General features: G+C 43.3%; 1 protein-coding gene across 1 annotated transcript in view; it reads right to left on the bottom strand.

The window, feature by feature from the left end:
- GOT1 (glutamic-oxaloacetic transaminase 1) overlaps nt 1-17,082 on the bottom strand; it is a 36,778-nt gene extending 19,696 nt beyond the window's left edge. The window contains exons 1-2 of the mRNA XM_055252524.2: nt 11,220-17,082; nt 4,074-4,255 (exon numbers count right to left, since the gene is read on the bottom strand). Of these exons, the coding sequence (XP_055108499.1) occupies nt 4,074-4,255; nt 11,220-11,337 (300 nt within the window). The 5' untranslated portion in view covers nt 11,338-17,082. The remainder of the gene's footprint in view (nt 1-4,073; nt 4,256-11,219) is intronic.
- Between the last annotated feature and the right edge of the window lie 225 nt (nt 17,083-17,307).

Here is a 17,307-nt window from a genome sequence, read left to right as displayed (position 1 = left end):
AAGCTACCAATGACTTTCTTCACAGAATTGGGAAAAACTACTTTAAAGTTCATATGGAACCAAAAAAGAGCCCGCATTACCAAGTCAATCCTAAGCTGGAGGCATCACGCTACCTGACTTCAAACTATACTACAAGGCTACAGTAACCAAAACAGCATGGTACTGGTACCAAAACAGAGAAATAGACCAATGGAACAGAACAGAGCCCTCAGAAATAATACCACACATCTACAATTATCTGATCTTTGACAAATCTGACAAAAACAAGAAATGGGGAAAGGATTCCCTATTTAATAAATGGTGCTGGGAAGACTGGCTAGCCATATGTAGAAAGCTGAAACTGGATCCCTTCCTTACACCTTATACAAAAATTAATTCAAGATGGATTAAAGACTTACATGTTAGACCTAAAACCATAAAAACCCTAGAAGAAAACCTGGGCAATACCATTCAGGACATAGGCATGGGCAAGGACTTCATGTCTTAAACACCAAAAGCAATGGCAACAAAAGCCAAAATTGACAAATGGGATCTAATTAAACTAAAGAGCTTCTGCACAGCAAAAGAAACTACCATCAGAGTGAACAGGCAACCTACAGAATGGGAGAAAATTTTTGCAATCTACTCATCTGACAAAGGACTAATATCCAGAATCTACAAAGAACTGAAACAAATTTACAAGAAAAAAACAACCCCATCAACAAGTAGGTGAAGGATATGAACAGACACTTCTCAAAAGAAGACATTTATGCAGCCAAAAAAACACATGAAAAAATGCTCATCACCACTGGCCATCAGAGAAATGCAAATCAAAACCACAATGAGATACCATCTCACACCAGTTAGAATGGTGATCATTAAAAAGTCAGGAAACAACAGGTGCTGGAGAGGATGTGGAGAAATAGGAACACTTTTACACTGTTGGTGGGACTGTAAACTAGTTCAACCATTGTGGAAGACAGTGTGGCAATTCCTCAGGGATCTAGAACTAGAAATATCATTTGACCCAGCCATCCCATTACTGGGTATATACCCAAAGGATTATAAATCATATTGCTATAAAGACACATGCACACGTATGTTTATTGCGGCACTATTCACAATAGCAAAGACTTGGAACCAACCCAAATGTCCAACAATGATAGACTGGATTAAGAAAATGTGGCACATACACACCATGGAATACTATGCAGCCATAAAAAAGGATGAGTTCACGTCCTTTTGTAGGGACGTGGATGAAGCTAGAAACCATCATTCTCAGCAAACTATCGCAAGGACAAAAAACCAAACACTGCATGTTCTCACTCATAGGTGGGAATTGAAGAATGAGAACACTTGGACACAGGAAGGAGAACATCACACACAGGGGCCTGTTGTGGGGTGGGGGGAGGGGGAACAGACAGCATTAGGAGATATACCTAATGTAAATGATGAGTTAATGGGTGGAGCACACCAACATGGCACATGTATACATATGTAACAAACCTGCACGTTGTGCACATGTACCCTAGAACTTACAGTATAATAATAAAAAAAAATATATATATATATAAAGGCTCAGAGCTCAGTAACAACTGGTACCCAGAGTGATGTATTAATAGATGCTAAGAGTGTATCCAAAAAGTATCTTCAAATATTTGCTGCCATGAAGATGGCCTTTTAAAATTGTTTTATGATCAAAAATATAAAACAGGATGAACTAGACTAAGAGGGAGGGCTGTATTCCCAGGGTCAAAGCTACAAACAATAGCCTTAAGTCTTAACAGGGTAAGTCATCAAATGGAGATCAATGGGCAGAGGAACAGCATCTGTCCAATATAGTTAACAACTATATAAGAAATGCAGTCTTAGAGGAAGAAACTCCCAACACGGAATCTCTATTTTCATTTGTCAGTAACAGAATTCCAACTAATTTATTTAGTTTCAGAAGAGAGGCCCCAGTGGCCTACATTCCCCACTTTCTTTTTCTTTTTTTTTTTGAGACAGGGTCCCATTCTGGTGCCCAGGCTGGAATGCAGTGGTGCAATCATGGCTCACTGCAGCCTCCACTTCTTGGGGTCAAGCAATCCTCCCACCTCAGTCTCCCAAGTACCTGGGACTACAGGTGCATGCCACCATGCCCAGCTAATTTTTGTATGTCTTTGTAGAGACGGGTTTTTGCCATGTTGCCCAGGCTGGTCTTGAACTCCTGAGCTCAAGTAATCTGCCCACCTTGGCCTCCAGAAGTGCTGGGATTACAGGTGTGCACCACCACGCCCAGCCAGTTCCCCACTTTCAAACTTCATTAGGATTCTCCTCTACCTCTGCAGAAACACTGGATTTTCAGAACAACTTCCCAATATGATTAATAATCTCTATACTCTTAACTATTCTAACCATATGCCTTCAGTTCCTTGAGGCAAATCATAGTCTCTCATTCCAATCCATACAAAACTTTAATCAAATTCATTACTTGCCTAATCATGGACCTGAGTCCCAAGACCTTCACCAGGGCCTTCCCAGCTTCCTGGTACATGTACAAATGTACGTGTGTGCAACCTTTATTGTACTCTGCCATTCTGCTTATCAGGGCAACTGGGTAACATGATATACAAAAGAAAAACCTACCATACACAGCATGTGGGGAATAAATCAGATGACTCCAAGATGCAGTCTCCTCAACGCATGAACTACAGGCTACATCACAACACTGACCCAGGGGAACAATAGTGGCCACTGGTTTAAACTGCACAATTCCCAACTGGACTAGTGCAAAAATCTGAGCTCTTCCTTTTTCCACCCACCCAATCAGACTTATCTTTTTCAAACAATACTTTTACTGGGTAACTCCTCTGCTCCAACCTTCAGTTGGCTTTTCCTGCCCTGGCTGCCAGAATCAGCCTGTCTAACCTATCCAACATGTTCCCAGCTCTCATCAGGTAGGTCTCTTTACAAGCTAGACCTGCTTAGCTCTTGCCTCTGTCCCTGGACTCCTACCATTCAAGATGAATATCCTTGCCCCTCTTCCATATTTTGTGGTTCTCAAAACTGGCTATACTTTGGAAACACCTGGGGAGTATTTAAAAAATATGCCCATGGGGGAGAAGAAAAGGGAGTGAAAGAGAGGGGAGAAGGGTGGTGCCTCCAAGATTCTGATTTACCTGGCCTGGCATGGGGTCCACAGGGCCCAGCCATAGTATGTTTTTAAAAACTCCCCAGGTAATACTAACATCCAGCTGGAGCTGAGAACCAGCATCCCGGCCTCACTCACACATTCTCTAAGGTTCAGCTCAAATGCCATCTCCAGCACTCATAGATCTCTCTCCCCTCTGAATTCCTACAACACTGAGAATCTGTTCCACTTCCTGGAACACACAGCCTATCTCGCTGTGTCTACTTCCAAATGTGTTCTTCCTCCATGTATCTCCAGTTGCACATAGAATATATACCAGGAAGCACTTAAATGATAGATGCTGAGATCAACAGTAGAAGTATTAAAGAATATTAGAACTGGCAGGGACTTTAGACGGCATCTCCTAGTAGCTCCTGAACCCTTGGGGGGCCACAGACACCTTTTGAAAATCTGATAAAAGCTATGCACCTTCTCCCGAGAAATAAGTACACACAAAATTCTGCATATAATTTCAGGGGACTCAGAGGCCCCTTAAACAATTCCCTATGCAAGTGCTCCTCATGGGATCATAGACTCGCACTATGTGGTCTTTTTCTAACGTGTATGTGAGGCCAGAGAACTAAATGACTTGCCTATGATCAAAAGTAGTGGCAGAGTTGGATCTAGAACCCTGGTGTCTTTATCATTCCATTAAATTCTTTCTACTTGGCATCTCCACTGACTGCTTCAAATGCAGTAGCTAAAATCTGATGATCTACTGGGCAAAACTGAACAAGTGAAAAAGCCGTGCTTTGTACATGGCCACATTATTTGCACTATCAGGTTCCTGAACTTGCGCTACTGAAACCCTTATTCATTGGCAGTTCAATAGACATAACGCCTAATATTTTAAACAAACTATTCTCAACATCTTTTTACTTTCAGTTTCTAAAGAGAAAATACATCCTTACCCAAAACTTACCCGCTTCTCCTTGAGAGCTGGGCTGTCATCCCCAAGGGCAAGACGAGAAGCACAGCTCCGGAACTCAGCCAGGCCCAGGATTGGCAGATACTCGTGGTTTAGGCTATTGTCATTAGCAATCTTCTGCTCCACTTTCTTCACTACTGGCAAAACCCAGGGATGGCAGTCATCCGTGCGATACGCTGGAAAATGGAAAAGAGTTATACATAGAGGAGGCTCAGGCTGTGTCCAAGTTAAGAGTTTGTAACTGTGAACCAGGAGAATCCCACCACCTTCCGGTCAAAACAGAACAGTGAAGGAAATTGGAGAAAAATTTGTTCACTTACTGAGTACCTAATTTGAGCCAAGCATTGGGCTAGGTGCTGGGCAAACATAAGGGCAGATGTGGTCCCCATCCTTGTGGAACTTATAGCTCTTAACTACGTGACCTCCAAAAAGTAGAATGCTGAAATAAAACTGGGACATCACAGTGCCTGGTCACATGAGAAAGCACATAGAAAAGCACTCTGCAAAGTAAAAAGCATCTTGCAAATGTCATGTCAATATCGCTAGTGCACTGAGGTCTCTAGGCCATTGGCCCAGCAGTCTTCTTCCTTCTCCATCTCCCCAAGAGACTTCCGGAAAAAGCCTAGGTGCTACTTCCACATGAACCTGGCACCTTTAACACAAACGTGGAGAAGGAGTGGAAGAAGGCCCACCACTCCTCTTGTCCTAGAAGAGCAGAAATAAGATGAATGATAAGCAAATGCCCTGACGATTTCAATGACAGGTGACACAATCACCCAAGGACCTGCTTAAACAGGTCCTTAACTACTTCCAAGTAAGAATTGTCCCTAAAGCACATCAACCTATCTATGATCACAATGCTACCATTGTTCAAAATATTCTTGAAACTTCTTTTGGAATTGTTTTTAGAGGCAACATCTCATTATTTTGAATATCCTCAATAGTGCCAAATCTTTGTCCTTTGAAAGTCAATTATTTTTCAGGAATAGCATTTGCATCATCTCCATTGAAAAGAGTGGGTGAATAAACTGGGTAAAACTCACGGAGAACAATTATTTTAAAAAATGATCTCTTGTGTGGGTCCTACATGCCTTGATAGCCAGTCTAAAAGGGGTTTCTAGAAATCTTGGAACAAGAAAAGCATATTTGAACTACCTACAAAGGATACTATGTAGATGCAAAAAAATCTGGGATGTTTATAGAAAAACCAGTTCTGTTATGTTTCAGTTCTGTGTCTGGGTGTTATATCTATTCGATAACATTATTAGGCTATGTGTTTATATTTATGATAATACGTCATTCATAAATAATGTGCTATGAATAAATAAAGTATGAAAGAGAAAGAAAAGACTGGAATACTGATGTTCTTACCACTACTGAATACTCTGTGAAACTCTAAAATTCTAATACTACTACTTGGGTTGGGGATGGTTGGAGAGGCATTGTGTCTATACTGTGACTAAAAAAAAAACTGGCCAATTTACAACTCCCCTTCTTTCTCCATTGCCCAGTTTTTCCCAGGTTGAGTTCTAGATTTGTTCCCAATGCTTCTCCTAACTGCCCTAGTGAAGCAGAACCAGATTTCTCTTGGGTGACTGGAGCAATGAGGTCAGGCATTAACAACAACCACTATTCCTGCTCTCCCCAAGAGTTTTCATTCCTGTTTGTTGGACCCTTGAGTTTCTCATTCACTCTTTCATTCACTCGCTCACATAACAAGTACTTACTAAGTCTCACCATAAGCCAGGCACTGGCTAGTAGAAGCTACAGAGATTGATAAAATAAGATCTCATCTGCCCTCCAAGAAACACAGAGCATAGATAGAGCCTTTAATTCTAATTTGAGGAATCAGAGAAGATTTTACAGAGAATGAAGAATGAAAGATGAATCAGAGTTGAAAAGGTAAACAAGGGAAGAAGGGCATGCCAGAGGGCACACCTGTGCAAGGCCCCAGGGGCCTGGGGAGCATGAGGTCTTTGAGGATCTGCATTTTCATGACTCTGACGTGGAATCCATTAAGGATTAGCGGGGAGTGGCTAAAAGAATCCTGGAGTCTCTTTTAGGGAACTTCAGTTTCAATGGGTAACCACTGAAAGCATTTAAGCAAGAGAGTGACATGAGCAGCTGCACATTTTAACGGGATCATTTGAGTGACACCACAGAAAATAAACCGGAGAGAAGGACAGAGACGGTAGTTAAGAAGGGTGAGTTACTAGAAGTAGAAGCAGTAGAAAGCTACTGCAATATTCCAGAAGCGAAATAATGAGGCCTTGAGTTCACACAATGGCAGCAGGGATGAAGAAAAGGGGTGCCACTGGAAACAGATTCGAGGTAGAAAAGACAGAACCTATTGACCAAATAAAAAGACAGGGGATTGGGGAAAGGGCTGCTGTTGACTCCAAAGTCTCCCTCAAGTCTGGATAATGAGTGGGTGGTGGTGGTGGGGTCGACCAAGATCTAGAACACGAGGGGAAGATAAAAGAAAAGATCAAGGGGAAGGTGGAAACGATGAGCTGTGCTTTGAACATGCTGAATTTGAGGGAGTTGTAGGATGTGTCCACTGTAGGCCTGACATTCAGAGATGAGGTCTGGGGCATGGAGAAAGACATTGACGGAACCTGAGGGCAGAGAAATAACAACACGGATTTACTAAATACTCTGTACATACAAGGTACTGCACTAAATACATTTCTTTACTCTCATTTAATTCATATAGCAACCCACAAAATAGATATTGTGATGTCTATTTTAAGGATCTGGCTGCTGCAGCCAGAAAAGTCAAATCATTTGCCCAGGATCACAGAGATGACAAGAGCTAGGCTGTCATACTATTAAGTTCATGGATCCATGTGCTTTTTTAAAAGCAAGAGATGTCTAGAGAAAGCCTGAAGCAAGCAGGCCCCTGGGACCATGTCAGGGGCCTTTTTATCAGCATGCTCCCCAGCTCCATGCCCCACTGCTCTTCTTCCTGGACATAAACCCTTTTAGGGGAGTCACACAGTCTACAGGTGGGCCCAGCAGTCTTGCTTTGCAGAAGGAAAGGAAGAAAGAACACAGATTTAAATGGTCAAACCATCACCCTCATCTTCCTCCTAAGATTGCCACTTCCCTCACCTATTCCCACTCAAGAGCCTAATTGGGAGAAGGGCAGGGGTACTCAGAAACATCTGATAAAGCATATCTTTCCAACTATTTTATTTGAAGATGCTAGGAAACCATGTGGAAAATAAGAAATATTAAAGCTAGCAGAGTTTATCTGGGCCAAAAGAAAGCTAGGCTCACATGAAAAAATGGACTGGAGTCTTTGAAGAAACTTCTTGCTACAGGTTGCACCAGATTGGATCCATTTCCCATGTCCTTAAAACCACTTCAGTCTGAAGCTTTGAGAAGCACTAAAATGATCAACTTAGAAAGCATTGTGCTTAGCAGTGGAAAATGTGATACTCTCGTCTGTTTACCTATAAGGAAATTATTTAAATCATCACAGCAAGAAGAAAAACTGAGGAAACTAGCTGCAAGTAGGAACTGTCTGAGATTACAGTTGCAGTTTATTCTAAATGTGTCCAGAATCACTGGAACATTAACTAGATAACCTCCATTAGGTTTTATCTTAACTTGGGGGAAAAAAGTATCTTCCCTAAGGTCAATGATTAATTACATTTACTTCACAAGGGGTATACTTGGGGATATGTATAAATAAGACTAGGACATATAAGGGCTGGAAGGAGACCTTTTATTCTACTCTAATTAGATCCTTATCCAAACACCTGCTATCCACAAAAAGACGGGTCACAGTGATGATCAAAAATAACATTTATATATAACACTTTTCTTTACATAACACATTTCACACACAATTATTCATTTAATCCTCAGACAACCGATGAGGCCAGTAAAATTATTATCCTATGCTACAGTCATAGAATGTGCTAGTGAATTGTGGAGTAGACTTTTAGTACAGTAGAATCTTTTTTATTTATTTATTTTTTGAGACGGAGTCTCGCTCTGTTGCCCAGGCTGGAGTGCAGTGGCGCGATCTCGGCTCACTGCAAGCTCCACCTCCCGGGTTCACGCCATTCTCCTGCCTCAGCCTCCCGAGTAGCTGGGACTACAGGCGCCTGCCACCACGCCCGGCTAATTTTTTGTATTTTTAGTAGAGACGGGGTTTCACCGTGTTAGCCAGGATGGTCTGAATCTCCTGACCTCGTGATCCGCCCTCCTCAGCCTCCCAAAGTGCTGGGATTAGAGGCGTGAGCCACTGCACCTGGCCCAGTAGAATCTTAAGAGTAGAATTTGGGAGAGAGGTCATTCAGTCTTGACTCCTCATTTAACAGATGAGCCCTAGGGATGTTAAATAACCCTTCCAAGTCACACGGCTGGACCAGGGTGCTGGGCCTGTACCAAGGTCTCCTGGCTCTTCCCACTACAGTGTACTGGCTACCACCTGGAGGTACCTGAAATAGAGGTGTGGGCAGAGACTCTGAGGCCTGAGAGACCTGGCCTGGATTCCCAGCTCTACCACCCAGTGGTCAAATGACCTGGGGCTAATTGCTTCACCTCTCCAGTCTTCGGCTTCCTTGCCTCTAAACAGTAATAGTAATAAACCACCCTCCAGAGTTGTGAGCATTAAATGGGATTACATGCATAAATAATTTGCTCATGGTAAGGAGTTGGAGTTCCTGGAAAACATGACAAAGGCACCATCACAGCTGAGGTGGCCGTCTGAGTCAATGACTCCAATCCTGAGTCCATCGCTTCTGGCCTGTGCTGTCGGGGTGCTTTTTCTCTGCATGAGCAGTTTATTTCTGAACCAATGTCATAAATTAGTTCATTTTGCAGTTCTTGAACTGAAAATTTTTATTCAATATCTTTTATGAGAATCACTCAAAGAAATGCCAAAACAACAATAACAGTAATACCTAACACTTATATAAATCCTACTTATGTGCCAGATACAGCTATAAACACTTTAAATGTACTTAATCCTCACAGAAACCCTGTAAGATAGTTCAAAGGTAAATTGAATTAATAAAATAAATCTGATGTGGTTTTTTGTTTTTTTTTTTTTTCTTTCTTGAGACGGAGTCTCACTCTGTCACCCAGGCTGGAGTACAATGGCGTGATCTTGGCTCACTGCAACTGCCACCTCCCAGGTTCAAGCGATTCTCCTGCTTCAGCCTCCTGAGTAGCTGTGACTACCAGTGTGCACCACCACATCTGGCTAATTTTTGTATTTTTAGTAAAGATGGGGTTTCACCATGTTAGCCAAGCTGGTCTCGAACTCCTGACCTCAGGTGATCCACCTGCCTTGGCCTCCCAAAGTGCTGGGATTACAGGCGTGAGCCACCGTGGCAGGCAAAATCTGATGTTTTGAAAAGATGTATTTAGATGGACAGTAATACTAGTTCTTTATGTATCTGGCTGCAAAGAAACGCTTGGAGGTTTTGGACTGGATTTAAATTAAGAGACCGAATGGTGTCCATTCAAATTCAATTTGAGGCAATCTTTCAATATTTCTCCCACTCTGTTGCCCGCTAAAAACATCATTTTCCCTCAATGGGCCAAACTACGTAGTACTGACTTACTTTAAAAGCTTTATGATGAAAAATTTCAAACCTATACAAAAGCTGAGAGAATAATATAACGTATGCCCATGTACCCATCACCCACCTTCAACAAATTACCAGCTACAACAAACCATCACTTTTCAATGGATTTTTCCTTACCCCTCCCCATACTCCTTAGTGAAGACTTTTTTTTTTTTTTTTGAGACAGAGTCTCGCTCTGTCGCCCAGGCTGGAGTACAATGGCGCGATCTCGGCTCACTGCAACCTCCGTCTCCTGGGTTTAAGCAATTCTCCTGCCTCAGCCTCCCGAGTACCTGAGACTACAGGCGCCCAACATCACCCCCGGCTAATTTTTTGTATTTTTAGTAGAGACGGGGTTTCCCCGTGTTAGCCAGGATGGTCTCATCTCCTGACCTCGTGATCCGCCCGTCTCGGCCTCCCAAAGTGCTGGGATTACAGGCCTGAGCCACCGCGCCCGGCCGACTTTTTTTTTTTTTTTTTTTTTTAACAAATGCTACGCACAGACAAAACGTTATCTATGAGAAACCTGATTCTGAGCGTCCTTCATGTCACACTCTGCTACAAAATGATTCCACCTTCTCTTTCCACAATTTCTAGTCCTTTTATTCTAAGTCTATTCCCTAGCATAAGACTTTATTCTACCCATTTTCATCTCTCTGGCTGGTCTTTGCACGTGGCAAAATCCAAATGGAGAAAGTAAGTGTCTGTGGGGCTTCAAACATCCAAATGATAGTGAGAAGAATAACAAATTCATCAGAGAGGGTTAGGGGTAAAAAATTTGAGAGGCACTCCAATATAAATCTTCTTGGCAGATGGGGAAACTGAGGCCCATGCTCTGAGCTGTCCAAGGTACAGATGAGAATCACTTGAATCAAGAAATGAAGACAGGATGTGTGGAAAGTAAGCTTCTACCATCCATACTTCTCTCCACTCCTTTGCACCATCTCTACCCATTCCTACCACATCTGTGACGGCCAGAACCATCTCCCCAGACCCCCCGGGGGCAGTGTTAACCCGTCTCAAAGCATTGTGTAACACCAGCAGATTTTTAAATCCTTAAGGGCAAAATCAAGCCTCAGTCTCCCCCTCCAAAGCTTAATAAGGTGCCTGATTGATACTCGGTGGTCATTCAAATATTTACCGACCCAGAACAGAGCTTCCTAGCGTTAAAAGTTCTCCTTTACCCATTTCCTAGCAACCTGAACCCTAAGCCTATCAGGCTTCCTATTTTTCTCCCTCTCCCTACAAGCTCCGGCAGCCTCATTTCTTAGGAGGATGTAGCAGAACGGGGAATCAGAAAGACTGAGTCTGTGTCTTGGCTGCTACACCTGGTTTGTGCGGCCTCGGACACAACGCCCCTTTCCAGGGACTCCACACCCGCATCTGTAAAATGGGCAGGTTTTAGGAAGCCTTTGTGGATCCAGCCTGCTCTCCGGCGCCGCCCTCTCCAGGCAGCGCCACACTGGGCCTCGGCTTCTCCCGCAGTCTCCATGACCTGGGTTGTCCGCTCCACTACCCGAGCTGCTCACACTCCAGAGCACTACATCCTTACCTCCCACTCCCAGGTTGACCTTGCGGGGGTCCGGATCCTCCCTGAAGTCGGCAGTGAGCTTGAAAACCAGGACAGGCTGGGCCTGCGGAACCTCGGCAAAGACTGACGGAGGTGCCATATCGAGAGAGTAGGAATCAAGAGGTTTCACCCCGCGCTCGGAGCTGGCCGGTCAGGTCTGGCCGTTGCGACTGGAGGAGACTCTCACCTTCACCTAGCCGGCGGAGGCGGGCCCGCGGCCTCCAATGGTCGAGCCGCGTCCAGAGCTTGGCAACGCGATTAACCAATCGTCAGCTTCTGACGACGAAGAGACAGGGGAGAAGGAACGCTATTAGCCAATCCAAGAAAACAATCTTATCGGCGGCCGAGAATGATGCAACCAATGCAATTTACTCCGGCTGAGGCGTGGGCGGAGACTGCGGTTGATTGGTAGAGCGTGCTCCTATCGCAGAGGCTGTTGTTCCTTGGGTCTCCCGGCTGAGGGGAGGAGCCGAGAGTGCTGCGGGTGTCCCTGAGAGGCCACCTCTTCGACCTTCGAGGGCCAGGAGGATACGGGGAGGTGGCCGGAGGGAGTTCCCGAACACAGGTCTTCCTGTTCCCGCCGAGCAGGTGTTGGCGCTGCCAGGCCCGGCCTGGCGGGCCCGGGCTGGCAGCCAAATACCCAGCGTCTGTGCTCGGGACGCGAGTGTTCGGCTAGGACGTGCAGCGCCGGAGCCCGCGCGGGCGACCTTGACCACCTTTGTCGGCTGTTTCCCCCTGAGGGAAGTATGGCTGTGCTGCCAGCCTTGGTCTCTGGCCGGGAAGGTCCTTCCAACAGGGAGGGGTGCCCATGAATTCCTTTTGGCCGCTCTTCTATTAATAGTTTGAGATTTTCCTCCCCGATTCCTTGCAGAGAGGGCCTGGTCCTCAAGGACCTCGGGATCTGGGCGTGGCGTCCCTTCCCAGCTTCCTCCCGCGCGCACCGGACCAGATCTTGCTGTCGTCAGCTGGCTGGTACCCAAAGTTCCTCTTCGTCAGGCTGTTCCTTCCCCGTTAGAGTCCTTCCTCCCCAGGAGCCCTTCCATCTGTTGACCTTCAAGACCCAGAGCGAATGCCACTTCATCCATGAAGCCTTCCCTTGACCGTTATTCTGGCCAAAATGTCTCTTTCCTGTGCTTCTGTACTTTAACAATTTTAGAAAATGCCTTTGTGGTTAAGAACCTATCTCCGGGACCGGACTATCTAGGTTTAGATTCTGGCTACCGCTTACGAATTTGGGCAGGTTTAGTCAAGTTATTTTAACCTCTCTGTGGAAGTTCCCGCTCTGTGGAAATAATAGTATTTTCCTCAGAGTTGGTGTGGGGAGTTTGTGAGTTAATAGATATACGAAGTGGTTAGTTGCATATAAGAAGGACTGTAAATGTCAGCTATTGTTAACATTGCATATCTGCCACACCCTTCGTAGATGGTAAACTGCCTTTTTTTTTTTAACTTTTATTTTAGGTTCGGGATACATGCACAGGTTTGTTTTATAGGTAAATTGCTTGTCATGTGGGTTTGGTGTACAAATTATTTTATCACCCAGATAGTAAGCATAGTACTTGACAGGTATTTTTTCTGATCCTCTCCCACCTCCCGCCTTCTAGCTTCAAGTAGGTCCCAGTGTCTGTTGTTCTCTCCTTTGTGTCCATGTATTCTCAATGTTTAGCTCCCACTTGTGAGTCAGAACATGCAGTATTTGGTTTTCTCTTCCGCATTAGTTCACTTAGGATAAAGGCCTCCAGCTCCATCCATGTTGCTACAAAGGACATGATCTCTTTCTTTTTTATGGCTGCATAGTAGTCCATGGTGTATATGCACCGTATTTTCTTCAGTCTACTGGTGATGGGCATTTAGGTTGATGCCATGTCTTTACAATTGTGAATAGTGCTGCAGTGAACATACATGTACATGTATCTTTATGGTAGAACGATTTATGTTCTTTTGGGTATAGACCCAATACTGGGATTGTTGGGTCGAATGGTAATTCTGTTTAAAGTTCTTTGAGAAATCGCCACACTGCTTTCCGCAGTTACTGAACTAATTTACGTTCCCACCAGTATTGTATAAGCATTCCCTTTTCTCCACAACCTCACCAGAAACCAGCATCTGTTATTTCTTGACTTTTATTAATAGCCATTCTGACTGGTGTGAGATGATATCTCATTGTAGTTTTGATTTGGATTTCTCTAGTGATTAGTGATGTTGAGTATTTTATATGCTTGTTGGCCATGTAGCTTCTTTTGGCTAGGGACCTGTAAGTCTCCCTAGGTTTCTTGCACTTACTAAGCCTTCAACAAATGGTAGAAGAGTCAATTCTCTTGGTGTTTCAGAAGAAAACAATATCACAGCCCCTCTCCACTGGATAGTACTATAAATCTTAAAATGAATTTTCATTCAGAGTAATAAACACAAGCCAAAGAACTTTGTGTAACATCTGTCAACTTTCTGTGTTATCTATTTCTTTTCTGAAACATTGCCTCTGGTTTTAAAGGTAACTGCCCACAGTGTTTCACTAATAACATTTTAAGCATTACAAGTTCAACACTGAAGGTCAAATGACAATGAACTTTCAGTGCTTCCAAAAGCAGGGGCAGAGGGCAACTGCTGAGGGGGGCATTGTATAGCCTAACCTTCCCAGAATTTGATTTAAAAGTATGATCTTCACAGCGTTGGCCAGCAATATCATGGTCACTCCCTATGTCATTCCCTGGGAGAAAAACAACCCTAGGTTACCTAAACACTGTTGGCTAAGACCAAATATTTATTAACATCCTAAGCAGCCCCATAATCAAGCCAATGCTGATAGGGACAAAGAAGGTGCCATGTGCAGTTTTTCTCCATGTCCCCACAATATCCACTCTGAATTTTAAAAAGGGCAATTACTGGGGGAGAAGGAAGCCTATATATTATGTAGCATCCAAGTCTCAAACTGCTTTCTTAGGGACGGTGAGGTTCTTGGAGATTAAGTGCAGTACCTTTCTGTCTTGAGCCCTGTAGGCTGCCCCTCTAATTTAATGCCAGTCTTGAAATAAACAGAATGCTTTCCAAGTCATCGCTAATTTTAACACTTTGGCTTAGAATTGACTCAACACTGCCTCCTTGCTGAATGGATAATTCAAGCAAAAGACTCAAGAGCTAGATGCTGCCCAGACAGGTAGGCAGCCAGATAAAGTGAGTGTCCAGGGAAAGGGCAGTAAGGGTCAGAAGAGAAAGGCTGGTGTTCTCACTGCCTCCTGCCTTCCTTATGACTGTCTGTTCAGGAGTCCTCCTAGCATCTCCCTTCTGCCTTTCCCTGCTCCTGTCCCTGAAACCTTTTCTTCAGAAGTGGAAAAGAGGAACTGAGAACCCATATAGCAACAGCATCACCTGGAATGAATTCCTTTAGAACATACTGTCTTGGAAATCTGAAGCCTGCAGGGCTGGACAGGCAAGAAGAGCAGTGAGCACTGCATGAACCTGTAAGCAAATCTGCGTATGGATGGTTTTTTGGGTTTTTTTTGAGACACAGCCTTACTCTGTTGCCTAGGCTGGAGTGCAGTGGCACGATCTCGGCTCACTGCAACCTCTGCATCCTGGGCTCAGGTGATTGTCCCACCTCAACCTCTCAAGTAGCTGGGACCACGGGTGTGCACCAACATGCGCAGCTAATTTTTGTAGAGATGGGGTTTCGCCGTGTTGGCCAAGCTGGTCTCGAACTCCTGGGCTGAGCAATCAGCCTCCCAAAGTGTTGGGATTACAGGCGTGAGCCACTGCACCAAGCCACACATGCTTATTTTACTCAGTCTTGCCCCTGAATACCCAGAAGGTCTAAACTCAGGAAAAAGTCAGGGGAGGGATGAGTTTATCATTCTTTGCACTCAAGCACAAAGTGCTTTGGAGTCGTTATATTTGGGTGAGTGCTGGCACTACGGGTAGGATATTTAGAAGCTTGAGTTGTGTGCTGAGCAAATATTTCTTTAAAAACCAAAGCTGTATGTGGATATCTGTTATAGAGTCACAGTGTGGCTAAATAGTGTGTTATAAGATAAACATAGGGCTCCTGAGGTGGTGCTGTTCTCCCACTGTAATGAGTTTACTCTTCTTGCTAAGGAAAGTGATCCTTTATCAACTTCTCCTCTCAAATTAACTGGCTTGTTCCTGAGTGTGCCTTCATGGAATCATGTCTCCTTCTGTTCCCTCAGTTCTCTCCTTCCCTCACTTATGTATGACTCCTCTCATAATCCGCACACATGGATTGAACCCAGTGAGGATATTTTTCTGTTTCCTACCTCATAGAAGGGCATAGAGTGGACAGGGTCTAAGGTTAGTTCCTGAACTGAGTACCCACATATGCAGAACTTTATTTAAAGCTGCTGAAATCTTTGTATAACAGATCAATAGGACTGAAAACTACTGATGGTTTTACCTACTTGTTGAACGTGATTAAGTTCTATGGCACCATTTAGAAATTGTGCTGTATAGTTTTCGTATGTTGCTTAAGAAACAGTTTAGCGTAATGGTTAAAAGCATGGCCTCTGGAACTAGATTGCCTCTGTATGCCTCAGTTTCCTCATCTGGGAATAATAATAGTTCTACCTCATGGGGTTGCTGTGAGGATTAAATGATTTAATTTAATTTAATGATTTCATACAAAACTCTGAATTGTACTTGACACTTAGTACTCAAGTGTTAACTGGGACCGTCATTATCATTACAGATGTTGTTTACAAGCACTTGCCTTTGAGATTTGTTTAGCTTTTTTATTAAATTACGAGCGGCATAGTAGAACAGTACGTAGGCTTGGGCCTGGCGTCAAATTCTAGCTTTGCCTCTTGTAGTTTTGAAACTTTGAGTAAATTACTTGATGTGTCTGAGTTTTAATATTCTTATATGTAAATTATTTTTAAAAAGAATTTTGCTTAGTGTTGATATACACACATTTAACACAGTTACAGAAATTATTGTTTTTACTATTGTCATAGATATGAGGAAATTAGTCCCTGGGTTGCTGTAGGGTGCTAATGGTTAGGCAAACTCTCTTTGAAGTCTGCCTGATCTGGCCCTTTGCAGGCATGTATTCTGAAATATTTTTCAAATGGAAAAGAAAACAGAACACAATTTTCAAAATATCTAGAGCCCTCCAAGAAGTCGTTGTAGAGATCTATAAAATCTCAAGGCAATTTAAAGATAACAAGACAACTTTATTAATAATTAATTAAAATGTAAATGTTAATGACAGCCCTTTGTATAGCTATATTATGTTTTTCTGAAGAATAGAAAAATGTTTTAGAAACACTATTCTCTCCACATCCTGGGGCAGCAGCCTTCTCCAAAGAAACACAAAGAAGGAAATGGATTGCCTTAGCAAAAAAACAAATGAAGACACTCCAAATAGCAGAAGAATGGGAAGGCTACAGACCTTGAAGTCAGAAGAAAATTTCCTCTCCTTGCCCTGTTTCTCCTTAAATGGATCACCAGTACAGTCTTTTACTTCTAGAGCCATGTTAAGCATTCTTCCCCAAAGTTGTAATGTCCTTCTTTTGATTGCGTCATGTCCTAAAATCCTGCGCTTTGGTACAAGATGAAGGTGTATGAAGAGATAATGAAGGAAACAAATTCAATGTGTTTGCCAAGCACACAGTCTTTTAAATAACTCTTAAAGGGTTCGTTTAAAACAATATAATAAATTGTGGTAATCTAGTACACAAAGCTGGTAGGAACCTCAGGTATTAATAATATTTCAACATTCAGCAGTAGAGGGCAGCACTGTCCTTCTTTTGCAAAATGTTGAGCACTCTTGAGAAGGAAAATAAAGGCAAAGCTCCTGACCCCTGTGTCTGTGTTTACTTTTACCATTTAAAAAAAAAAAAAATGGAGTATTTTTATTATGGTTTAGGTGATTATGTATAAAGAATGTCAGAGCCTGGATTGCCTAGAAGTGGCACACCAGGTAATGCAAAAAACACAGAAGATTTGAGGTCCCCCACTCAGGATATGGGTTCTGTCTAGTAAAGATAAACAGTAGCTTGACCCTGGGTAATCAGATAGGGTTATTGTATGAACAAACCTAATGCTCCTGCACGTTGTGGAT

The sequence above is a fragment of the Symphalangus syndactylus genome, chromosome 2 (assembly GCF_028878055.3).
Source record: "Symphalangus syndactylus isolate Jambi chromosome 2, NHGRI_mSymSyn1-v2.1_pri, whole genome shotgun sequence".
In the NCBI taxonomy this organism is placed as follows: domain Eukaryota; kingdom Metazoa; phylum Chordata; class Mammalia; order Primates; family Hylobatidae; genus Symphalangus; species Symphalangus syndactylus.
Note: the sequence above shows the minus strand (reverse complement) of the source record. Positions and strands in the feature narration are given on the sequence as shown.